This window comes from Carettochelys insculpta, chromosome 15 (genome assembly GCF_033958435.1).
Source record: "Carettochelys insculpta isolate YL-2023 chromosome 15, ASM3395843v1, whole genome shotgun sequence".
Taxonomy (NCBI): domain Eukaryota; kingdom Metazoa; phylum Chordata; order Testudines; family Carettochelyidae; genus Carettochelys; species Carettochelys insculpta.
Window position 1 is genome coordinate 4,137,551 of NC_134151.1, and position 20,295 is coordinate 4,157,845.

The following is a 20,295-nucleotide window of genomic DNA, read 5'->3' on the forward strand; positions in this document are numbered from 1 at the left end:
ATAGCAGGTCTTTGCCCATGAAAGCTTATGCTCCAAAATATCTGTTAGTCTGTAAGGTGCCACAGGACTTCTTGTTGTTTTTCAAGGTACAGACTAACTTGGCTACCTCTCTGATACTTACCAGGCAAGAAGAAGATTTTCAAGTTTAATTAACTGGATTTTCGAAGTGCAGGCACAGAAAAGAAAACAACATTCTTAAATTAGCCCCCATTTATCTCTGGTGCCTGGTTTCTCAGGCATGCTAAGAACAAGATGATTTACAATACACAGACCACCTAAACTAATTTTCAAGAAACTGGTACGAATCATTTGTAAACAGTTTGCGTAAGACTGGAGAAGTTAAATTGGAGGTCTCTTTCCCTTAAACAACAACAACAAAGTCAAACATATCAAGAGTTCATTTGTTATTGTCAAGGGTAATCAGTTTGGGTATATGCATAATTAAGGTAATATTAAACATCCTTAATAACTCATTGAGTCATAATTTAGCACTTTGTCCTTAACAATGGGTGAGACTCAGATGTATTTGGTGACGTTTATGTTTTAAGATAAAACATGCAGACGACATTTGGAAGTCTTCTATAAAATGATTAACAGTTTTTAGATTCGCAATTTTATTAAGTTCTCTGTAAAATATTTCATATTGTCCACTCAGCATAGGAATGATGTGTTTTCTTTAGTTCAATAAATGCTGAGTACAGTAAATGAACGTAGAATGCTGTTAAAGTAAGTGAAATACAAAGTCACTCACTCTGATCATCAATACAGCTTTTCTGATATCCCGAATTCCATCATACACCAATCGTGAAGCATCAATAAATTCGTTTTCATCCATTGGCTGAGCAGGGTCAGAACTAAGTGCTTCCACAGCAGCTTCCACTTGCTCAGTAAACCGGGGCATAACTGAATTAAGAAAACAAGGAAGTCAAGCACAACTGGCTAGCTTTCCAGTAAACTGGTGGTAATCAAGGACTGCTAGCACTTGGCCCAAGAGACACAAATAGTCTTTGGGGTGTCAGAGTAAGGAGCACCATGTCATAAACCAACTCAAAAGCCACCTTTTAAATCTTTGCTCACTGGTTAGGACTTGCACCCCAGGCCTCTTAAAGATGACATATTATCAGCCAGGCATTGAGCAGAGAGGAGTGATCAGTAAGACACATATGCTCACCATTAACTAGCTTCATTACTCACTTAGGCCAGTCAATTAAACCAAAACAAAATCCTGATTCTGCAGCAACTTTGCACAGCGCTCCCACTGGCGCTTTTTTTTTTTTTTTTTTTGGGGGGGGGGGGGGGGGAGAAGGGGCCAGAATTCTACAGACAGGTGTTTTTGAAACTGAACCTTTACTATCCATTTCCCACTCTAGCTAAACGCCGTTTGAACCCATGCATCAGTACTGAGCACAGTATTTATTCCTACCTGTATTGGACAACAACTTTGTTGCTTCCAGCACCTTTTCTGTGTAGACTCCAGGTTCATAGTTATCCATTTCAGAAGTGACAACATGAATGACTCTAGCTGCACGTCCACGAATTGCACCAGCCGTTCGGTCTAAACCATCAACATCTTTTTCTTGGAGGGCAATGACACATTTGTTTACGTCTTCTAGAATATGATTCTCTGGTGGCAAAAGAAGTAGTACTTAGACAAACATTTTCTTTTTTGTGTGCATATTTACACACCTCGCTCCAAAAATACGTTTTTCGACACATGAAGCTTCAATTTCTTTTCTTTAAAATAAGCTCCAACCACACTTTCTGAAGTGTTAACAATAATCGAATTATGTTTGTTGCAATCAGTGGCTAGGTCTCTCTCCAAACCGGCTTTCTAAATGTTAGTCCATTGTACTATCGGAAACCCAAATTTATGCTCAATTTAGAGCTTGCTTGTATTAAACACAAAAGTTGAGAATTCCAGTCGTGCCTTCTTCAGCTTCCTCTGGACTGCACTAATCCACACCTTTTCTACTTCCTTTATAGATGGTGGGATGATGGAGCCACCTTGCCTCTGACTCATCCAACGCTTTTAATATTGTAAAATAAACAAAAAGCATAACTGCACTTTAAAGACTAGCAAAATAGTTTATTAGGTGAGCTTTTGTGGGACAGACCCACTTCTTCAGACCATAGCCAGACCAGAACAGACTCAATATTTAAGGCACAGAGAACCAAAAACAGTAAGCAGGGAGGACAAATCAGAAAAAGAAAAAAATAGGATGAGGTGTTTCTAGCCGTTTTTAGACAATCCTGCTACACAAAAGTCTATGAATACAAATCACAGTTGTACTACATGACAAACTGATTAATAATTCCCACCCTACCTTGAAATTAGACTATCAAATTGAACAGTATCTAGAAGCTCTCTCAGGCTTCTTCATTCTTTCAGCAAAATCCCCAGAACACCAGAGTTACAAACTGATCAGTTAACAACTACACATCATTTGGAATCAGAAGTAAGCAATCAGGCAGCAGCAGAGACGAAAAAAAGCAAACAGTATAGTACCGTGGAACTAAAGCAGGGTGACCATCAGCTCCATTTTTACCAGGTCAGTACCTTATTTAAGCTGTCTCACAGGCATCCCACCTTCAAGAAAATGAGCAAGTTGTCCCATGCTTTGCTGGGCTCCTACTCCCCAGCACCTGGTGCCTCAGAGCATCAGCCTCCACCACCAGGGCTCCCCAGTGCAGGGCAGCTGCCCAGGTCGGCAGTGCCTCCTACCTCGGGGCAGTAGCCCCCACTGCCAGGGAGCTGCTTCGTTGGGCAGCTACCCTGTTTCCATGTGCCCTGCGCTTTTCACAGGAGCTCCTGCTACCAGCGAGCCCCTCCATGGGGCAACTGCCTCATTCCCTGGTACCCCACACCTAGAAGTGGCAGCTCCTGCTGCCAGGGAGCCCCTCCAGGGGGGCAGATGCTTTATTCCTCAGCATCCCAGACCTTAGGGAAGTAGCTCCTGCTGCAGGGAAGCTTCTCTGTGGGTTGGCTGCCCTGTTCCCCAGGCCCCCTTGCCAGGAAGCTGCAGAGCCCCTGTTCTGCAACCTCCTGGCAGGGAAGTGCTGAGAGCCCCCATCCTCTGCTCCCCCACATCAGCAGACTGCAGAGGCTCCATCCCTGGTGGCTCACTATGCAGTAGCAGCCCCCATGACTGAGGAGCACTGATGTGGGATACAGCACCCCATCCCCGGAGGCTGGTGTCCCATATTTGCCATAGGGACATGTGGTCACCCTAAACTAAACTAAAGGCAATGATATCAGGCACTGTGCAGGTTTTATTTAAAATAAGATGGTTAAAAGTAATGTTTTTCTTTCACATAGCAAAGTTTAAAATCTATATTAAGTTAATGTTCCATTGTAAATTTTTGAAAGATTAACCATAATGTTTTATTCAGTTACTAATGGTCTCCATTCACAAGGTGTTTAAAACTGTTTCTGCTGTAGATATTATTCACTGGTTCATAACAGAAGGAAAGTATCCCAGTTTTGTGATTTTTACATCTGCTTTCAAGAATGACACACAGCATTTAAAAAAAAAAAAAAGTTACAAAACCTGAAAACAAAAATAATGGTGGAACATGCAGTTGCTATTCCTGAGGAAATTCTGCACCTAAAAAATAAAAATTCTGCATACGATATTTTAAAATTCTATAAAATGCCAAACATTTGTCCTTAAATGAGGAGGCTCCAAGGTTGTGAGTGATTTGTCTATAAATATCTATATTATGTGTTGGTCTCCTGTGGGATTCCATTTTGAAAAGGCAGAATCCATTTTGTAAAGAGGTCAGTAGCACAGGCAGGCTGGGTCAGTCCAGGTTCAGGTGGATGTTCCTGCCCTTTTACCACAGAACTTTCCCACCGTGGGTCAAATAAAATAAAAGACTGTGCCTGTCAGTCAAGGGGGCAGTTGAGCAGCAGCAGAACAGCAGTTAAGCAGCAGTTAAAAGACCCAGCTGCAGTTCTATCACAGCAGTTTCCTCAGCCAGCTACCGTATGGAGTCAGTTCCATCCATTCATCTTTCATCAGCAAGTCAGTGAAGCTGTTCGCCATCTCTTTGCGGGATCTCCCTGGCATTCCTCCCAAAGAGCTTTCAAATAGCTCAATGGTAGAGGGTCCCAGGCTTCAAGCTGCCCTTCCTCGCCACTGACTGCAACGTTATTCTCTTTCTTGCCCAGGGTCTTCAGTATTATCTTTTTCCTTCTCCACTGGATATTTTGGGTCCTGGGTTTCAGGCCTAATTAAATGTTCCAATTACTGTGGATTATGATTATTGTAAGTTATAGCTGTTGTGGGTTCTCTGATGGATGCTGTGTTAATTAATTGAATCATTACTCCCTTCTCCCTACTTACTGTAAATGTGTCCCTTAGAACAGGCTTTAAAACTTTTTAGTGTCCATTTCTAATTTATCTTAATTGATCCTCACTGGTGACAGATACAGCATTGGCCAGGAGGCCTGTGCTTCTGAAACAGAGACAACTCAGATTTGGGGCTTGCTCAAATTTCATAGTTGCCCAAGTCCCTGGGGTAACAAAGGTGGCAGTGGGAAAGACAGGCCACTGGCCGCAGGGAGGAGGGTGATAACCCAGCAGCGCCCACCCCTCCACTTCCTGTAGCGACTCAGCAGTGAGGCTGCACCCAAACGTGACTAGTACAAGCACTGTGGGGCCCTGCCCCTCTGCACCCGACAGACCAGATGTTAGCAGGCAGGCTTAGCCCAGCAGGACCCAAGCACGGAGCAACCTGGGTATGTGCGCTTCAGGGAGAGAATGGATACACAGAAGCTCATTAGAGAGCCAGGTGAAGGGGCAGTGGGGCTCTGCAGGGGGTCCAGGTAAAGGCAGCCAGAGTCAACAGGGGATCTGGGTGAGGGGGAAGTAAGGCTTAGAGACTTGGGGTCCATGTGTAGCTGGATGGGGTATCAGGCACAAGGGAATCTATCCCTTTCCTAATGGTTCATAGTCACAGTGAGGTAGCCGTGTTAGTCTGTATCTTCACAGGACAAAAAGCAGTCCTGTAGCACTTTAAAGACTAACAAAATAATTAAGTGAGGAGCTTTTGTGGGACAGACCCACTTCATCAGATCTGGAAAATTCAGAGAGCTATTCAGAATGACCCCACAATCGTTCTGGAGAGGTAACAAATAGTTTAGATCCCATTATTCTGTATGCATCATTGAGATGTTTTCCAGTGTGCTTTCCTCTAGTTTATCAACACTGAATTTAGGCCATTTTGTTTTCCGGTCACCTAGTTTTCATAGCTCCCTTTGTAATTCTTCCATCAACTTAACTACTGCTTCTTGGGGAGGTAGACTGCCTACATCTCCAGGTAGCATAGAGCCAACACCTGAAGCACTACAGTGCACACCTGTCTTCACTTTTCAAGAGGTGACACAAACAATAATTAAGCTCATGTAACATTAGAAGTGCCAGGTATCAAGGGATTCTTTAAACTCCCTTGGCAAAACTCTGCCTCACTTACACTTGTAAAATACCTAAGCAATTTGGGATGTAAAAGTTCATCATAGGGCAAAATTTGGCTGTAAGAGTGAAACGTGTGTGCTCATTAGTAATCTGAAATTCAGTGAACAGATCTGAAGTATGGGACAGGCAGCAAAGAGCAAACATAATACAAATATTTAAAGAAGTAGAGACAGAGCTTGAAAGCGAAACCAGTAGAAAAAGCTGCAACACTGGAACAATATCTATTTTATTCATTGCTCAGAGTTCCTCAGTGAATAAAATTATGCTAGACATCAGTTAAATGTGGCCACAATGGGCTTCTGATTTCATTGCCCAATGATCACTTCCCACAATTACAGAAAGGCTAGGTGCCCAGTGGAACCCCAGAACTGAGGTTGTTCCCAAGCAACAGTCAGTGCAGAATAACCAGGATATTCTTACACTGTCATCTGTCAGAGGGGTAGCTGAATTAGTCTATCTTCAAAAACAACAAGAAGTCTTGTGGCACCTAAAAGGCTAACAGCTATTTTGAAGCATAAGCTTTTGTGAGCAAAGACCCGCTTTGTCAGATACATGACTGGGGAGTTCCAGAGGAGGGAGTCTCTTCTGAGACTGCGTCCTTTTCATAAACCCATATATTTAAACCCTCCTCTGGAAACCCCCACTCATGCATCTGACAAAGCAGCTCTTTGCCCACAAAAGCTTATGCTTCAAAATATCTGTTAGTCTATAAGGTGCCACAGGACTACTACTTGTTTTTTACACCGTCAGTTATTCTCCAACTGGATAGGCACAGAGTACAGTGGAAACAAAATTAGTTGTCTGCAAATATAATACTTGGGTATATTTATGAGTTAAGTATTCACTTGTTTCTGTGCTCTAGACTTAATACTCAAAATTAACACTTGTCAAGCTCCCATTTAGTATTCTAGCTGCACACTAAGCAAAACAATTAACAGCCCTCACTGTACAGCAACTCCTTTACATTCAATTTAGATCTATTACTGGAAGACTTCTTCTAATGACTTAATGACCCTAAATAAACTATACCTATCATTCATTTATCCAAATTTATGCAAAAAAGGTTTAAAATGTTAGCAAGTACGTAAGCTAGAAAGCATAAACAGATAAAGTAAACTGCTTTTATCTGGAAAGTTTATCCAAGTTAAAATCAAACAGTCTAAGCACTTGCTCCAGCTGAAACCTACCCCCTTAAAACTAATAGAAGGTCCATTTGCTGAATGCTCTTAATCCTCTCAATCACCGTCAAGTACCAGCATTTCCAAGACACGCTGTGCTATGAGCATACCTGAAGTAATCTATTTCCTTTGTTCAGTCAGTGCTCTTAAGAAAGGTGCTTCACGTTCCTAGTGACTCACCAAGACCAGCAAGAAGGCCCTGAAACCTCTCTCATTAAGTAAACACTGTGGACTAACACAACAGTTTACCTTCCTAATATTTTAAATACCAGTATCTCTTTTGGAGTGAGTTGTTGGGATGGAGTAAGCCATAGTCAACTGTTTACACAGATTCAGAATTTTCTGAAGAACACTGGCAATTGAAACATGCTGGGAAGCCTTAAAAAGAAGGATGCTACACAGCCCTGACAAACATGAAACTATTATTTATCATTCTAAAAGCTAATACCTTTTCTCAGATAGTTGAAATTGCACAATGATAGAGGAACTATCAATACTGTAACACTCATGGAGATGTAAAATAGAGCCCCCTGGTATCCTGAAAGCAACTGAGCTCATTTCAAAGACAAAAGTTGGTATTAAAAGTATAGGAAATTAGACTTAGACCTAGCTCTTTTCAAAGAGCGACCCGCGAGAGTATTTATTGCCAACTCCCTTTTGAATTAGAGCTTCAAGTTCTCTCTTATGGTTCCCACACAGCTTACTTCTGTGAACATCTTTTGAATACTGTCTGACAATTTCAGATTCTCAGTCTGATTAACCCCTAATTCTCCACTGGTAGGCAGCAACAGTTGAAACTAGAGTAGACAGGACTTGGGGGTTTACATGGAGATAAAAATGTCTGCATTATGTCAATACTGTAACTGCTGGTGCAACTGCACTCCTGAATTATGGACTTTGGTTTTTTACCACAGACCAGTGGTTCTCAACCTTTTCACTAGTTCAGACTCCCAATAACCCCCTCCAACTTATTCACAGATTTCTGTCAAAGCTAATTCTAGCCACTATGTACACTTTGTTAAATGAAAAAGGAAACCATAACACAGATTCAGACAGCAATTAACAAGATTATAGGATGATATATAGTTTAAAAATAGATTGTAACTTTGAAATGTATTTAAAACTTATTTTCTATGGTTCATTTTTATTCATCCTTTTTCCCCTCCTCGACTCCCTACAACACCCACAGGGAGTCCCAGGTTTTTGCAGACCCCAGGTTGGGAACCACTGCTGTAGGCAAATGCAAGAATTCGGAGGTATCTGATAACTAAGGAATACATTCACTGAACTCTTAAAACAATTCCAATTTATCATAATGGGATAAAGAATTTTATTTGCCAAACATTTTTATGTTAGTGCCATTTGCTGTGCATATTAATCTTGAGGGAAATTAAATAGATTTTTGCTACTTCATAATCAATTTAAATTTTTATTTTCTATATCTTTTATCTGTTCATACACAGGTGAATATTTAGCAGCTATACTGATAAGTTGCTAACAAGACAGGTTTTTGAATGAGAGTAAAGATTAGGAGACTGGATCATGGAGCAATCCTACATAAAAGATTTTAGCATCTCCAATGTGTACGCCAATTACCAGACAGATTTACAAACATTAAACATTCGTAGCCACATATAAATTGCTGCATCTGCCAAACATCATACAGGAAATGACATATTTACATAGTATATGATACCCACTGAAGTTAATCTGCTTTGTATTTTATAACTCAACAAGGACTTGTTTTAGTTGCATAAACAGCCCACACTTCACGTTTTCACACTGTACACTACTCAACTTCCATGATTAGTTGCTTAAACATTTCACAGCTACCCTGTGATCACTGGTCTCCAGAAAGCTGGCTGAAAATAATTTCTGGAATATAAGAACAATTGCTGATTTTCCAAAATAAGCCCCAATGCTGACTGCCTCATTGCACGTATTAAGCCTTGTTACCTGAAACAGCCAGGAAGTCATCAATAGAAGTGATGTCATCTACAGCATCGGTCAGTACACGGACCTGTTTTTCCCATTGTTCTTTGAAGAGATCCATGTTTTCTTGTGCTAATTTACTTTGTGGTTTGGCAGCCAGAGCCAATGCAGCATTGATAACCTGTAAAATGTATTACATGCTCAGTCAGTCAATCTGATAACCAGAGAGAGAGAAAATAAAATACCTGTTAGCTATCTGTTCAAATCTAAAATTAAATTCAGCCATAATTGTGTTTAGTTGGCGTTCACTTCCAAGTATATAAAAGTAGTTAATATTACAATGTGTACACACTTGCTGAAAGTTGAAGTTAGATTGTTTGATTATTAAACACCATATTCCTGAATGAATTCTATACCCCGAAAATAACTCTACATGCAATATGTTAAAACACTGACAATTTTCATCTATCAGTAAGTAAATGTCAAGGCTCTAAATCATGACAGGGGGGAGCACAGGCCACTGACTGCACAGAGGTGGGAAATCATCTGCTGCCTCCATAATCCTTGGGACAGGGACATGATGGTGAGGCTGCACCAGACACCCACACAATAGCTGGGCCTGCCTCAGAAAAATTCTGGGGTCCTGCCCCTCTGCACCAGAAGCACCAAGTACAACATGAATAAGCAGGCTCAGTCCAGCAGGATCCAAGTGTGTTGTGGCTTAGTGCTGCAGGAGGACCCAGGTGTGGGGTGAGACAGTTCTGCATGGGGCAATCGGAGCAGAAAATTCAGTGAGAGATCTGGATGCACAGGGGCTCATAGGGGCATTCCCAGTGCAGGGACAATGGGACTCTATGGGGGGGGTGAAGGTGACTGGAGCGCTGTAGGGGGTCATGCAAGAATTTCACTGGGGTGGAAACTTGTGTGCTGTCAGAATAAGCCTCAGGTTGGAGCAGTACCAGTGCAGGTGTTTGGGACTCAGCAAGCTAGGAGCCTTCTTAGTAGAGTCCCAGCTGCTGGTGAGGGGACACCACATTAGTGCTCCCTGCCCCCCCACTGCCACCCCACACCCTGATCCCTCTTCTCCCCATCTTCTTCCCTTTCACCTCTCCACTCCTGCCTCTTCTCCTGCACCATTCCTTCCCCTTTCATTCCTCATGCCTCTTCCCACTTCTCCACCCCAGGTGCCCACAAACATACAGAACACAGGACTCCCAGCACAACAGGGAGCGTGACAGGACAGGACCGCTAGGACTGTCAGTGAGCTGTGCTTTCAGGAACTGGAGGGGGAATGTCACTGGACAAGGCAGTGGTAAGACCAATTGGAATATTACATACAACTCTGGTCACCCATGTTCAAGACAGACAAATTTAAACTGGAATCGTTACAGACAAAAGCTAATGGGATCACCAGAGCAACTGAGGCTCGGTCTGAAAAGAGGAGGCCAGAACATCTTAGCTGGTTAAGTCCAGCAAATAAACAAGCAAGCAAGCAAACAAACCAAAAAAAAAAAACCCCACCCAGATGGGATCTGTTTGCTCATAGTATGGGTGAATTTCATGGGATGGCGAAGAGCTGTTTAAATTAGGTGACAATGCCGGCACAAAACAAAGGGATATCAAGTGCCCATGAACAAGTTCAGGCTGGAAATCAGATTCTAATCTTCATTCTTGCAACCTCTTAATAAGGAGTTGAGGGTGAACAACCTTTTTTGAGAGCACATTGAACAAAATGAGCGTGACTATATGATCAGCTTGCTTGAATAAAGGGTTCAAACAGCCCTGAAACTCACTTGCAGTTTACGTTTGTGTTCCTAAAGCTCATGCTTCAAGTATTTCAGCCAGCCAGTGGCAAGGGTCAGGAAGAAATATGCCTCGAAACACCCCCTGCCCCGATACCATGTATTCCACAGTGTTTTTTACTTCCTTCTATCAGAGAAGGGATATTGGAGAACATGGACCAGGGTTCGGAAGTAGCATCAAGCACATTTGTTCAGCTGCTTATTTGGCTGGTTCTTGCTCACATACCTCAGGGTCCAATGGACCACTGAGGTCAGGAAGGATTTTTCCCCAGGTCTGATTGACCGTGCTTTTTTTTGGGGTGGGGGGGGGCGGTAAGGAGAGAAGGTGGAAGCCTCTCTCTCCAGCATGTGGGGACAGGCGACATGCCAGGATTATCTGAGTACCTCATTTATTCGTTTTTCTGTCACTGCTGAAACCTCGAGCACTGGTACTCCTTGGTCCTTCCTATTCTCAGCCTGTGGCCCAGAAGAATCTAGTCTTCCGAGGGCTTTAATATTTTGGTTTCACTTCAGTTGTTTGGTTAGTGTGCATTGTCACAGTAGTGGTGATAGCCTGTGATATCCAAGAGGGCCAAATAGATCTCTGGTCCCTTCCAGCCTAAACTCCCTAAAGCTACAATCAAAAGCAATACTGATTACTGTTTTCAAACACAAGATTTGGATTGTCTTAACTTGAAGTATAAAAAAAGCTCTATATTGTTTCGAGAAGCTGTGAGCAAAACAGTGTAAGCAACAGATGCACTTGCTTTTATAAAATCCATTTTTTTCCACCTGATTCATTCACAAGTGTCACAATCCATTCTTTAAATGTTACTCACTAAATATTGAGCCATGGTGAAGTTAAACATGCCATAATGGCACAGAATGAATCAGACAGGAGAGGGAGGCTGATTTACTCAAGCGGATCTTGGAAATTAGCAATGACTGGGAAGGAAAAATGCAGAGAAGTTCCACTGTGCTAGGGAGACCAGAAGAGACATTTATTTGTACCATAATTGGTGTTCTTCAAAGTGCATTGCTCATGTACATTCAAAGTTGGGTGTGAGCGGGCACATGCCCAGTCGCTGGAAGCTTTTTGCCTTAGCCAGTAGCCATGGGGTCACACTGTGACAACCCCTAGAGTGGCACCAGTATGGTGACCAATATATGCACCGCCTGACCCTCCTTGCTCAGCTCCTTCTTACCAGCTACTCTGACAGTGGGTAAGGTGGGAGGGTTTTGGAATGGACATGAGCAACACATCTCGAAGACCACCACTTACAGAACAAGTAACCATCTTTTCTTCTTCAAGTGATTGCTCATGTCCATCCCAAGTTGGGTGAATACAAGCCAATGCCTAGGAGATGAGGTTGGAGCCCTGATCGGACTGCAGGACAGCTCTGTCCACCACAGCTTCTTCCTGTGTGCGCTACATCAAAGCATAATGTGCTGTAAACATATGAATGAAGACCAGGTGGCTGCCCTACAGATGTCCTGGATAGTCATCTACACCAAATACGCCACAGACAACACCTGTGCTCTTGTGGAGTGTGCCCTAACTGGCAGGGGAGGAGCCCCGCAAGCTTGTAACACTCCTTGATACACATCAGTATCCAGAAGGAAACGCGCTGGGAGGAGACCAGAAGGCCCTTCATCCGATCAGCAACTGCCATAAAGAGTTGCTGCATTCTTCTGAATGGACTAGTCCTATCCATACAGAAGGCCAGCACCCTTCTAACGTCCAAGGTTATGCAAACACTGCTCCCTCCAAGAGGCATGGGCCTTTGGGTAAAATATCGGTAGGGAAATGTTTCGGTTAACATGAAATGTGGAGACCACCTTAGGCAAAAACCTGGGGTGAGGTCTCAGCCTAACCTTATCCTTGTGAAACACTGTGTACAAGGGGTCCACTGAAAGTGCCCTCAATTCAGATACCCTCCTGGCTGAGGTGACTGACACCAAAAATGCTGTTTTGTAACTCAAACAGCAAGGAGCCAGAGGTTCAAAGGGGGGTCCCCATAAGCTTGGCAAACACCAAACTGAGATCTCATGGGGCAGTGGTTCCCAAACCTGAGGCTTGATTCTTTCTAAACCTTTTGACTACGGGGTCTTCCTCTTCATTGACACCAGAGATTGACTCCTGTGACACCAAGAAGGCAGTAGTGCCTCTACCTGCTCTCGGTGCCGGGAGTTCTTAGGTGGCACTGTGTTTGATGGTGCTGGTGCACTCTGCACCAAGGAGGTTCCACTCTCTGCTCCTGCAGGAGACCCTTGACACTTAAGAGCTGCCTCCATTAAGAGGACTTTAAGGTGCTGGGCCCTATCTTTTTAAGTTCTGGAATTAAAAGCCTTAGAAATAGGACAGCGATCACGCAAGTGTCCTTCCCCCAAGTAGATCGAACAGGCTGTATGGGCATCACTATTTGGCATGTGTCTGCTGCATTTTGAACAAGAGTTAAAGCCTAGGGAGCCAGGCATTCTGGAAGGAAAAGCCCCACCTCAGCTTTTAGTTAACACACTAAAACTATCTATCAAGTACTAAACGATTTACACCTCTTCAAGAACTATTTCCACTACAATAGGCTACTAGCTAAAGATCTGAGCTGAGAAAGCAAGAGCTTCAGTGACCAGCAGTGTGGTGAGAAGGAACTGAGCAGGGATATCAAAACAAAAAGCAGTCAAGTAGCACTTTAAAGACTAGCAAAATAGTTTATTAGGTGAGCTTTCGTGGGACAGACCTGAGCAGGGGTAAGGGGAGAGTGTGTGTTGGTCTGTGGATATATTGGTTGCCATATCGGCACTGCTCCGGGGGGCGCTGCTCCAACCCTACAGCTACTGGCTAGGACAAAAAGCTTCTGGAGACTGGGCGTGTACCTGCGCACACCCAACTTGGAATAAAATGCAGCCAAGTAGCACTTTAAAGACTAGCAAAATGGTTTATTAGGTGAGCTTTCGTGGGACAGACCCACTTCTTCAGGCCATGGCCTGAAGAACTGGGTCTGTCCCACGAAAGCTCACCTAATAAACCATTTTGCTAGTCTTTAAAGTGCTACTTGGCTACATTTTGTTTTGATAGCGTATAGACTAGCACGGCTTCCTCTTTGTTACTATCCAACTTGGAATGGACATGCGCAGTCACTAGAAGAAGAATGTTATGTTACCTTTTCACCTCTGGGCATTTGTGCTGAAATCCTGATTTAAGTCATGTGAAAATTAGCTTGATACGCTGTGTAAAGTAGATAAATAATGACAATTTACCATGAATGGCAAGCCACTGAGCAGAGACGAAGGGCTGAAAAGGGCACTGATGGGACTGCACTCTGTCTGGTGTGCTTAAAGTCTCTGGATTTCACAAACACAAGTTTTACTTCCCTCCATCCCAGAAAAGTAATGAAGACAAATTTACAATGGTGAACACAATGAATAGACTCATTTACTAATCTGTTAAGAATACTGCTCACGAGTGTCTTGACAGTTTCTGAAGGAAGTTTTCTACTGCCCAAGAAAACTTATTTCAAAGATACTGGAGTTCCCAAATTCATCGGCTTTTATTTCAATTTTTCACCACTCTTTTTTTAAAAAAGCAAAAGTTATAATTCACCTTGGCCACGTCTACACTAGCAAGTTCTTTTGAAATATTTTTCAAAACAGGCTCTTTCAAAATATCCACAAAAAACATTTTCGAAATGAAAAGAACATGGCGCTCCTTATGAAAGCGCTTTTCCACTCCCATTTCAGAAAGAGCGCCTTCTTTAGAAAGCTTCCTTTGAAAGAAAATGTGCATAGAGGCTCTGCGGGCCCTTTCCCCGCCCCAGAAAGAGCAGTCCTCATGCTTCCCGATTTTTCGTCTTTCCAAAGAGCAGATCACTCTTTTGATCCGCTTTTTTGTGTGTAGATGCACTCTTTCAAAAGATGTTTTCAGAAGAAACCTTCCAGAAGGCCTTTCCGAAAGATTGCTATAGTGAAGATGTAGCCCTTGTGATTACTCCAGAGTGAGCTATGTCACAGGCTAGTCATAGCCAGTGTCGCATTGAATGTGCAATAAAAAGATGAAAGGGCATTACGTCCTATGTTTACGATCCTTCTGCTCAATTAAGGTTAAATGTCAGTTGTGTTTCATCATAACAGAGAAGATGGAGAGAGAGAGAGGATCTGCTTCCAAGGCTCTATATTCCCAATCTGTACAGGAACTGATGGACCTGTTCCCCCAGGACTGCTTTATTTAATACATTATCAGCTTGTCAGTCAAATGAGCAGGATCTAGACACCCACAACTCCCCAGACAAAAATCTCAATAATGAGAACCCTAGAAGGGAAGGATAAAAGGGGCAACCCTCCAGAAGTTCTCTCTCAGGCTTTCTGGTAACCATGACTACTAAAGCAGAGGCTGGCAGTATAGAGGCTTGGAATCTTGAATCTGTCTCTTTCCTAGCTCCCTTTGGAATTGATAGGATGAAAACATACGTCAGGGAATATTAGAACCAGTTAACATTAATGTCAGTGACACACATGCTGCTTGTATCTGCACAACATATGCTCTGCGAAAGGAAATTGTCTTGGTACTTTTTTTCCTTAGAAAAAAGCATAGACACTAAACCTCGCTCCTTGATCAGCTGCCTTCCCAGCAATGACTGCAGTGATTACTGTTAACAGAGCAGGCCCTATATTCCCCTTGATAAAGCATTTTCTCAAAAGCTACAATTCCTAACATACCACTGATGACAAAATTAAAACATAGAAATAAGAAACTATCAAACACCATTCAGAAGAGGCAGTGAGTCTTACTGGAAGCATCATGAATTTTGGTTTTCCATATACACCCCCGAAAAACAAAGGGCTGAGTCAGCAAAAGTCCCTCATTAAAATTTGAGAGGTAAGATTCTTTCCAACACGTAGATATGGCTACGAACCCCTTTACTTCGGAAGTAGGTAGCAGCACCTGAGAGATTCAAGGAGAACAGACAAAAACAAGGCTGACTCTACGGTTCTCAGCTGGAACACTACAAGATGGCTTGTAAGGTTTGGCAACCATTAATGCAGGACCCAGTAGTGGCCTCACAGTTGTCTTTAATGGAGCACATTCCATCTCCACCCACAATGTGGCTACCAACCTGGAGTAGTATGCACAAACTCCACCTGAGCTATCAGGCTTTTAATTCTATATGGTTTGTGATCTACTCAAATACCTCTCGTTGCTTCTTGGCTTTTTCGTTAACAATACGCATTTGCTGAATTGATTATGGCTGTATGACAGGTTCTTTTGCAATTTTAGAATGTAGATGCACATACAGATCACAGAAACTTTCCACCTGCCACCCAGCTCAAAAAGAAGTGAAAATGGGCACACAGAGGAACCACTGTCACCTGGGACAAAAACTAGAGATTTATCTGGAACAGCCTGATAAGCAGGCCAGAAGTAATTGTTGCTGACCATAGGAATTGGAGGATGTGTTAGGGAAGAGTATACAACTGCTGCTCAGCCCTGGAGAAGCAGGGATCAGCATTCCTCTTTTTGGAATAACTTGAGACAGACTTCCTTATGCATACTTAGCTCCCCTTGCACAGCATGTTCCCCTGCAGCTGGCTCTGAACTCAGATGGCTACAAGAAGCTGGAGATCCACTGTGGGGAAAAAGGAAGTCAAAGTGGGGTGAAAGATTGTGGCGACAAACAATAAGGATGGAGTGGAACCTGGAAGGAACAAAAAGTTGTATTTGGAGACTGCAGCAATAAGAGCTCAGAAGCTGCCGCCATTTCTGCAGGACTCCTCTTCCTCCTCCCACTCCCAGGGCTAGTGCAGACAGACCACTGCCTATTTCTGCAGGGGAAGTGATCAGAGCCAAGTACACAGGTTAGTGGAAGTGTCTCAATGTAAAAAAATTGTAATAAAGTTGAGATTTGCATTACATCCTCACTCCTTATTTATTCAATTTATTTTTACTGCTGCTTGACAGGAAATAGAGGCAATGGAGAATTGAGTATGCTGCTTTGCAATCAAAGTGACTGAAAAAGTGAATGAAGTGTTGAGTGCAAGTCCAAAGAGGAGGGAAAAAATGGGCTTGGGTGACAGCCAATGGCCATTACATCTACTTCTGAGAAAAAAAAAAAAATGTACAAACAAGAACAGCTCAGCTCTCCTTCTCCGGTGCTTTTCACACATGTAAAAGCAGAACTTCAGTGTTAAAGTGTCTGCTTTATAGAAAATGCAGGTGATTTACTTCAAGGTGGCAGAAAGCGTTAAAAATTGAAAACTCTGAATGCTCTAAATGTGGACAAAGCCATCTATTCTTCTGTTGCCACAACTTCCCACCTACCCCTTCTATAAAGGCAGGCTTAACGGGTGCAAGGGATGTGCATATTAATGACATTTAAGTCACTTCTATTTACATTCAACCCCAGCATCTGACTCACATGCCTAGATGGGCTAATCCTCAGTGTATTTCACTATGGTTATAACTCCATGTAACTGAAGTGCCTCACCTGGAAGCCGTATGCCAGAACCCACGAGAAGTTGTCTTCTCTAGCTGTACTGGCAGTGACCAGTAGAAGAGTTAAATTTGTGGGCAAAAAGATAAGTGCTTTCATTTGTACTTCATTATCTGTCCCAATGGGCTTAGAGTAGTAATTACTACCCTGGTCACACAACATTTATTCTGGTAACATTACAGCACTTTTATGGATGCAAAGGGCCTCCCTATTTAAAAGAACTGTACCACTAATCTCCCATGAAGATGTACTTTAGAATTAGAAAATGTCTTTTTGTGATTTAGCAGCTGTTCTTACACTAGAGTCTATAGAGCAAGTTTCGCCTATGATAAAACGAAGTCTTTGAATAGTACCACTTATTGCTATTTGCCACCTTGCTTTTGTCTCTCCTCCCCCATCCCTTCAACCCTTTCCACCCTCTTTTAGGCCCAGGACATCAAAATGGCTACTCAGGATTCTTGCGCTGCCTTCTTGACTTCACCCCATTTGTCTGCTGCTGGTTCCCTTTTCAAAAGGAGTCTGCCTATTGATAGGACTACATCTTTCTAAAATGTACAATACCAAACTCCCTTGCTCTGCCCCTTTCCTAGAGGCCCTACATCCCGAGGACTTCATCCTCCCTCCCTCCGTCAGTCACACTCCCCAGGCTGGGGCAGGGGGTTGGCCACAGGAGGGCACTGGGAATAAGGGATTCAGAGTGTGGGAAGGGGCTCACAGCCACGGCAGGGCCTCAGGCAGCAGCTGGGTGGAGGTTGCCTCAGGCAGCTTCCAGAAGGCAGCTAGATATCTGGCTACTAGGCGGAGGGACCAGGATACTCTTCACCCTTCCCAAATCTACAGGCCCATCCCAGAATTCTGATCATCTGCAGTTCTGGACCAATGGGAACTGCAGAGCCAGTGCTCAGAGCAGCAAAGTGGGTGGTACCTTCCTGGCTGCCCCTGCACCTCAGAGCCAGGCATGCATGCCACCCACTCCCAAGAAACGCACAGAGCCTGGGCAGACAGGGAGCCTGCCTTAGCTCCAGTTCCACTGAACCGCTGACTGGTGTTTTAGCAGCATAACAATCAGTGCTGACTGGAGGCATCCGGCTCCCTTTTTGACTAGATATTCTTGTCTAAAACCAGGACACATGGCCAACCTACTACTGATCTTGACAGATTCTTACCTGGGATCAATTATAAGTTGTATGCTCAGGAACACTTATGCACTTAAGGAAGTGGCAATAAAAACAATAAGAGTTATAATGCAGAGGTAAAGTCTTTCAAATAGGCTTCAATCTTAATGCAAAACCTAATAGGACCCAGCCGTTAGTGTAAGGCCTGACTAATCTGTCGCAGGGCTTGTCTACACTTAAGATGATAGAGCACTGCTGCAGCACTTCAGCAGACACTGAGGGTAGGTAATCCACCTCAAGAGCAGCAGCTTGGTTAACTCTTTCACCGACCTAGTGCTGTCTACATGGAGACTTGTGTCAGTTTAACTGTTTCAGTCAAAGTTCTATATTTTTCACGCCACTGAGAGGCTATAACCCAGGGATTCCCAATCTGACTCAGGACCCAAACATGGGTTGTGGTTAGATGTGTTAAGGGTTGCCAGCAGCTCAGAGCTGCATATGGCTCTTAAAGGAGCCACTTGCAGCTCCTTAATGCTGCCACATCCAGCAGTTATCCCTATCAACAGAGAGGCAATTTACCATTACAAAGACAGCTTCTCCACCTTTGATATTCGTAGTCATCCCTGGCAAGCCACTTAAACTCATGCAGAAAATAATTTTTGGCCCCATGCTTTCCCCTTTTGCCCTCCTTCTGTTCTATATCAGAGGGGGAGCAGTGTTCGTCTGGATCTGCTAAAGCAACAAGGGGTCCTGTGGCACCTTATAGACTAGTGTATGAGCACAAGCTTTCGTGGGCAAAGACCCACTTCATCAGATGCAGGTTACCCACGAAGCTTATGCTCATACATTTCTGTTAGCGTATAAGGTGCCACAGGACCCCTCGTTGCTTCTTCTGTTCTATGTAGCTGATTTGTCAATTTTCATTGTTTTGTTTGTATCTACTCCAGCCCGAGAGTGACTCCCAGTAACCCCCAATCCCTGTGTGTGTTCCTCCAGTCCCTGAGAGTGACTCTCCCCCTGCCACACCCCCTCCAGCCTCTCACCATGGGGTATAAGCTGGGGGTGCAGGGGAAAGGGGGGAGCAGTTTGGGGATGAGGGTCTTTCCCCACCACAACTCAGATCAACTATAATAAAATAATTTACAATAATGAACATAGTGTTTTTATTATTAATGCATTCTCCCTTTCCTATAACTACTAGGACTATATGAACATGGGGGGTACAATTTTATATTCTTGCCCCAGGTGCAAAATTAGCTCCTTTCAGCATTGTTTCCCCCCCGCACCATTTTTGAACTGCCTTGAGTCACCAAGTCTTCCTGAATTGTCAAAATGGGCCCCCGTCTGGAAAAGGTTGGGAACCAGTGCTATAACCAACCTAATTTTATCACGTAGATCAGACCTAAGTGTTTGACCTAGGGTTAGAAGATTCAGCAATGTGGATCTAGTGAAAAACTCCAAAACAAACTAATCTTAAATTAGCAGATTTTAGTATATGTAAACATAAAGCAAACCCACATCTATGTACAGAAACATACTGATGCAAGTAACTTACAAAAGCAGTCAAAAAATGACTAATTACTGTTTCCTGAGGTAAGATGTGGACAGGAGGTCTAAGCCTAATCAAATACGCTCCCACATGTGTGGGAGCTAGAAAAGGAGTTGCAAAAAATTGTCAAACCAATCCCTGCCTGGACATTAAGATGACACTGTCAATTCCACTTGTCAGGCTTCTATACTTTCTATTCTTTCCACCCACATGCCTGAGGATTTCCACATAATTGTGAATATGTGCAATGATGCGGGCTGCTCTGCTACACTTATCTTACTCTTTTATGGTTGCAATTACAGTTGCTTGTATTTGGCTACTAAATAAAGTCTTCATGTCTCTAGATATGTGAAAGCCTCATTTCTTAACAAATTTCAAGGACTTACTGAATAAAAGAACTTATTAGTGGAAGCCACAAGATGTGTGGCACTTTGAAAGTTAACAAATGTATTAGGCTATAAGCATCCGTGGGCTGGAGCCCACTTTGGGCTTGTCTACACTAGCTCCCTACTTCAAAGGGAGCATGATAAGTAAGGTGTTGGGAGATTATTAATGAAGTGCTGCGCTGCAATTAGCACTTCATTAAGCTAATTCTCCCCCGCAGCAACTCTGAAGTGTTAAACTTTGAAGTGCCAGCTCACGTGTAGCTGCGGCTAACCCGCCAGTACTTCGAAGTTCCTTTACTCCTCAGAAGTAAAGGGACTTCGAAGTTGCCCAGGCTCTTTGAAGTACCGGCAGGTTAGCTGCGGCTACACACAGTGCAGCACTTCATTAATAA

The 20,295-nt window shown here is 43.3% G+C and overlaps 1 protein-coding gene across 1 annotated transcript in view; it reads right to left on the bottom strand.

Annotated features, from left to right (window-relative positions):
* The window catches only part of CTNNA1 (catenin alpha 1), a 175,085-nt gene that overhangs the window by 20,965 nt on the left and 133,825 nt on the right, over positions 1 to 20,295 (bottom strand). The window contains exons 11-13 of the mRNA XM_075010136.1: positions 8,612 to 8,768; positions 1,424 to 1,624; positions 752 to 903 (exon numbers count right to left, since the gene is read on the bottom strand). Of these exons, the coding sequence (XP_074866237.1) occupies positions 752 to 903; positions 1,424 to 1,624; positions 8,612 to 8,768 (510 nt within the window). The remainder of the gene's footprint in view (positions 1 to 751; positions 904 to 1,423; positions 1,625 to 8,611; positions 8,769 to 20,295) is intronic.